General features: G+C 47.5%; 1 protein-coding gene across 1 annotated transcript; it reads right to left on the bottom strand.

Moving 5' to 3' along the window:
* Positions 1–246: 246 nt before the first annotated feature.
* LOC115339281 (elastase-1-like) lies at positions 247–5244 on the bottom strand. The gene is made up of 8 exons (XM_030009002.2): positions 5190–5244; positions 4945–5048; positions 4688–4797; positions 3781–3912; positions 2984–3120; positions 2717–2862; positions 1108–1257; positions 247–369 (listed from the first exon to the last, which is right to left on the bottom strand). The coding sequence occupies exons 1-8, from the start codon at positions 5242–5244 to the stop codon at positions 343–345; spliced, it is 861 nt and encodes a 286-aa protein (XP_029864862.1). The 3' UTR covers positions 247–342.
* Between the last annotated feature and the right edge of the window lie 859 nt (positions 5245–6103).

Here is a 6103-nt window from a genome sequence, read left to right as displayed (position 1 = left end):
ATTTTCTGCAGGGCTTGGTGCCCAAATGACATCCCTGAAGAGCCACGCTTGCTGCCCACAGCCCAGCCCGAAGTTAAGGATACCATCGTCGGTTTATATTGTCGTTACAGGATGCGGCAATTGCTGGAGCTTCCTTCCCTGCTGACGGGGTCTAAGCCGGTGCCTAAGGCTGAGCAAACACAGCAACAGGTCACTGGTTGCAGTCCCTGATACTTTATTATACTCTCAGCCAAACCTTGCTATTGATAGCCCAAAGAGGTGTAGAAGGGACAAGAGGTGGGTTAATAAGCAGAGATACTTCATTCTAGCTCTTCTCATATTCGTGCACCAGCTGATCCTTCTCTAGAAGCCCCCGTTATCCGTTATAGTCTGGAAAACAAAAAAGAGGTGAATTCAGTAGCGAGTCAGAACAACACGTCTCCACCCCACGCAAGTGCTCTGAAGAAGGGCTTGTTCCCAGGTGGGCCAGGGCACTGCTCTAACAATCTGTTCCCACTCAGAAAGGTTTATGGACCGCAGTCGCCTCCCTCTTCCTTGCAGTGATTTAAAATATCTCTCCCCACCTTTCTTTCCAGCAGGCTCCACGGTTTACAACAGCATTTCAAGAAAACCATCCCCTGTGCCTGGGAAACAGCTGCTCCTTGTGCCAGACATTGTTTCTGGGAGCAAAGAGCTCGTTGCTCATTCCCAAATGTAAAGCTGAGAGTGCACAGCGCGGCACTGCAGGACTTGCACTTGTAGAGATGCTTTATGTTTGCTGCATTTCCCATTCACCGGCCAGCTAAATCCTTCAGTGGTTTCCTGCAGTAAGGTTTTGTCTGGGTGAATGGTGATGGTCATCTTCTGGACACAGAGCCCAGCTCCTGCCTGGCTTGAATTTTGTCCCTTGTCCTCAGCAGAGCATTTCAGCTCCAAGGCAGCAGCTCCTTCCTTACAACTGTTTGACTGCACCAAAAGTAGCACCAAATATCCTGATTTTTAGACCTCTCCAGATCTCCCAGTTCAACTCCTAATGGCTTAATAAATGAAAAGACTCTGATTCCTCTGGCACTCCCTCGCCTTCATGGGAGATGCATGAGGTTACCTCGCAGGCACTAAGCAACTTACTCTGCGGATCCAGTCCACGTAGGCTGACACACGTGTGAAGACTGTTGGCTTCTTGTAGGTGTTACAGTAAGGAACCAGCCCAAAACTGACAATCCCGTGGACTTGCCAGCTATTGTCTTTGTAGCAGCTGAGAGGGCCCCCAGAGTCCCCCTGGATCAGAAGAAGGAGAGGAACATATTAAGCCAAATTATCTCAGTAATTGAGGAATGACTGGATAGGATTGAGGAGCACTAGTTAGTTAATCACCGTCCTGAACATGAAAATAAAAGTTTGTGCTGCTTTCTTTGCAAAGGGCTGATTGCTCCCCAGCAGCATGGGAGCAGAGACTGCCCAGCACCTCCCAAGATGTTGCAAAGATCAGACCCACTATTTATTATCTCAGTCTACATGCACAGACACTCACACATACATACACATACACATCCCAGGAAGGGCTGAAACCCAAATTTACCACCACCATTGCAAAGATAGTGACTGCAAGCAAATGGTCCAGCGCATGTTGCATCACACATAATCCTTCCCAGCAAGGTCCACCTGCATCTCCGTTAAAAAATCAGTGCACTCTCCAGCTACAGGTAGAAGGGAAACGCTGCTGCCCTTGTTCTTTGCAAACAAGTATATTCAAAGGGCCCCGGGAAGTTAAGGTGGTGAAAAAGAAAGCAACTTGAGTTAAAATATATGAGAAGATAAAGGCTCTTGCTTGGCTCAAAACCCGATTTGTAACAAGGTTCTGCCATAATTAAAACACACCAAAAAATACACTAAATATCTATAGACCTATAATTATACTATAATTGTACTATGTATAATTCTACAACCTGTTTTATTTCTGTATGTTTCTCTATTATATCCATATATTTACATAATCAAATATGTTACGTATTTGTCCATTAATTTTTAAGGGCTCTGCCTGGTTTCTTTCACCAGAAGCCACCTCTGCAGTGAAGGGAATACAGGCAGAGGTAACAGGTATCCCCTGCCTTCACATGCCAAACCTCCTTGCCTTGATGCTGGGGCCACCTGGAGCCCCTGGGATAAAGGGAACCTCACAGCATCTTCATTTCCCACCTAACCCGGGCCAGGCGGTGCAGCTGGATATAGCCAAAACTTGCGGCAACCTCAGCTGTCCATGTAAGCAGAGCGGCTGGGGAGGAGAAGGGTGACAAGCAGGAGGGAGCATTGCCTGGCCCGGGGTGCAACGTGACAGCAACGTTGGAGGAGCGGTAAGATTTCCCTGCAGCTTCATCCTTGGGATGAGGGCAGAGGGGACTGCCAAAGTCTGAACCTCGTCTCCAGGATCTGGTCAATGGGACATGCTGCTGGAAGAAAGGGCAAATCTCCCCTCCAAAATCTGCGGGGAGAGATGCAGCCTGAGGATCTGGAGGTTTTCTCTCTGCTGGCTGCTCTGTGGGGAGATGGAGGAATGTGGAGCAGTCTGGTTTAGAAAATGTTCAGCAGAAAGCAGCAAAGGGGACAGGATTTGCAGGAGAGCTATTGCAGGTGGAGAAGTGGCACAAACAGGTCCCAGCTGAAGGAACGGTAAGGTCAGATAGGAAGGAAAGAGAAAGAGGGGAGCTTGAAAAAATCCTCTGATAATAACAGATCTTACACTGCATCCAGCCTTCACGCCATCTCCACCTGCACAGATCATAGTGGTTTTTACTTGAGATCCCCACCAGTCGTCCTGGGAGCAGATGGCGTGGTCGACCACCGGCAGCATCACCTCCTGCAGTGTATCCGTGCCGCTGCCACCCACTAGCAGAGAAAGGGTGAGATTTTGGTCCAGGAACTCCAGCGGTTGAGGAGAGAAGCCCGGACCCTGCCTCGTGCAGCCTTACCTGCACAGTGGTCCCACTTCTCCTTCCCCCTTACTTACCGCTAACGACCCCCCAGCCGGTAAGATAGCAGGGATAGTTATTGGGCAAAATTTCTCCTTCAGGTGGAAGCAGTGCCAGCTCAACGAACCCGTTGTCATAGGCAGGAGATTCGAGGCGCAGCAGGGCAATGTCGTAGCTGAAATGGGATACAGGTAAAAGACTCTTTACTGAAAATCCTGAAGTAGTCATAAACCAGACGTCCTCACTCACATTTTGTCACTTATACAGGTCTCTGGCCTCCGGCACAATGATAGACAAGCACCTTGCAAACATCATTAATTAATCTTTATAGTTATCACAAGTGACAGGAAAATATGAGCAATTAAGAGAGAAGGGGCCATGGTACACACTGATAAAGGGCTAACATGCCCCAAAAATCTCCTACTCCTTGGGAGGCGCCCAACTTCAGAGGGAATTTCAGTGGACCCTGGGTGGACAGGCATGCCTCCGAGGGGGGATTTAGGATAGTCCCTCGGCATTTCCTTGTTGGCTTCCCTTCATCAGATGCATCAGTGGTGTGACAGCTGGCAAGCTGCTGAATCTGCTGTACGTCCTGGATTTGTCTGTGAGGTCCATCTTTCACCGATCTTGGGCAAAACAGGGCTGAGGTCATCCATACAGACACCGTGTGACACCTCCAAGAGAGGAGGTCATTTGGGAAATCTCCATTGCATCATCTTCCAGTGCTTCCCAGACATCCAGTCTCACTGGGAACTGGACTGAATATCCACATAAACGACGGCAGGACAGGGCGCTAAGTGCCACTCAACCATCTGATGATATTCAAAATAATTACCCATTGGCGATGTTGTTGGGATTCCAGCCGCTATGAATGAAGGCACTATCCACACCAATATAGTACTCGGTGCCATCCACCTTCAAGAGATTGTGCTCACCCAGAGCCACTCGGTAGGTTGATCCTGGTGGCCTGAAAACGAATCACAGAATATGTGATGAATGTAAATGTAATGTAAAAACTACTCCCCACCTCTAGCTTTGCAGTGTAATTCCTGCACCACTGAGACTTTCCACCAATGTAATCATTTCTAAAGCACCTTCCACCGGAGGATTTTCAATGGACTGTAGCTAAATGGTCTTATGAATTCGGCAAATGCTGCCTGCAGTTTGCTGGCGAAGCAAGTGAAGGTGCAGCATCAGCTAAGAGTGCTGAGCTTGGCCTTGAACGAGAACGTTCATTTTGCATCTCTGCATCTGTCTGAAACAGAGTGTGAAGAATCAGCTTGTTACACTTTATTGTAAGTACATTCACTAAAGGCATGAGTAATTAAAGAGGAGTGTTTGCTTATTGGTGTCACGCTGTATTGTTTAGGCGGTGCATGTTAGACATGCTGCAGAGCAAATTGTACAACATGACCCGTGAGAAAACATGCCTTTTGTTCAATCCGTCCACCTCTGTGCAGGTTTCTCAGGATGCAAACCTATTCGAAATGCTCACATCCATGCAAATGCACCTCCTCTTATGCAAATCAGCAATCAGCTAGATTTCCACGCCCAGGAAGTCAGCAATTAATATGTAAAATCAAGGCTAAAGCAAACAGAGTTTTCCAGTTCCCTCGATTAAGTGTGCAGCGAGATGTCCAGCTGTGCAAGGAACGGCACCAGTGGGCAGCTCGGAGGATGAGAAGGGTCTGGCTCCCATCTGCAGCAAGAACCGGAGTTTTAGCACGTTTTATTCTACTCACATGCTGAGGCAATGGGCTGCAGTCATGACCCATTTGCCAGTGATAAGGGTTCCACCGCAAATGTGAGAGTAGTACCCCGGGTAGTCGGCATAGGCAACCTGGAGCGATACCTGGATCAAACGACAACATATTTTACACCCAAGCCATGCCGTGCCTCTGCAGAAATGGTGTGTGTGGCTTTGGGCAGTGGAAGGTGTCATTTTCTCACTGTTTTTTCAAGTAGAAGGCTTTTTTCAAGTATAAGACACCAGCATTACCTGCCACTTCCAGACGTGTGGTTCGGCCTCGTGGCCTCCAATTACTCGCCCTGTCAGCACATCCTCCTGAAGAGCATCCTTTAGGGGACTTCCAGAGATTGCCCCTAACGGCACAAAAAAAGGAGCGCAGTTTGTCATGTGGATTCCTAATGAGCATCAGTCGCTGGGTTACTGCCAGCGACAAACGTGTGCTGCGCAGGGCAGCCAGCTAAGCAAGTCTGAAGGGTCAAGTGATTGAGACTTGCACGTGGTGACGCTGCGATCGCTCTCCATCCTGGAGGCTGTCTTTAAAGCCTCCATGGTCGAAAAATACCATAAAGAGGCTTCAAGATGCAAAGCTCTCATAAAAATTGACTTGTTTCCCATACTCCCTACAACCCCACCCTAACTGCCAGGTGGTTGTGCACCAACCTAAATCCCCTTTCTTTTGGGGTGTAGGATTCCCCTCCCCTCCCCCAGAGAACTACCAGATCTTTCTCATGGAGATCTTGTTCCCGTAACAGAGAAAAACCCTTCCAGCCAGAATAATTGTGTCCACGTTAGGTTTTGCCCTAGCACAGTAACTGCAGAGAAAAAAATTAATATGCTCTAATCTGCACCACATAGAGGTTGAGAGGTTCACCCTTTCCCAGCTCAAATACTTCAGTTGCAACTTACCCAGGCAACTAAGAAGAACCAGAAACTGAAGCATCTTTAATGAAGTGGCAGCATTTTTCCCAAGAAAAATTCTTTTTATACTAAACTATCTGATAAGAAGCTATGTCTAAATTTGTGATTAATAAAATTTATCTATACTCATAACTCATTAAACTGATCAAAAATGCTGGAAAAAATGTGGGAAAAAAGGGGGACCAGTGAACTGTTCAAGCTAGAGCCCAAGGTTACACAAACACCTCCACACTGCATAGTTCCCACAGGGCCATGAAGCAGAAAAAAACCTGATAAATGTGGAGTGCTCTCAGATCAAGTCAAAAACAAAGCAGTGCAAACCCAGGCTCAAGAATCCAACACTTCAGTCTAGCAATTGTTGATGCACATGTTGTATTCCCTTGTAAGAAATATATCTGTCAGTCCAGCTGTCTGCTACTCCATGTAATGTGAACTGATCTTTGTCAACTAGATAAAAAGAGCAATAGCAGACAGGGAGAAGTGTAACCAC

This window comes from Aquila chrysaetos, chromosome 3 (assembly GCF_900496995.4).
Source record: "Aquila chrysaetos chrysaetos chromosome 3, bAquChr1.4, whole genome shotgun sequence".
Lineage (NCBI taxonomy): Eukaryota > Metazoa > Chordata > Aves > Accipitriformes > Accipitridae > Aquila > Aquila chrysaetos.
The sequence above is the reverse complement of the archived record's forward strand: the minus strand, read 5'-3'. Positions and strand labels throughout refer to the sequence as shown.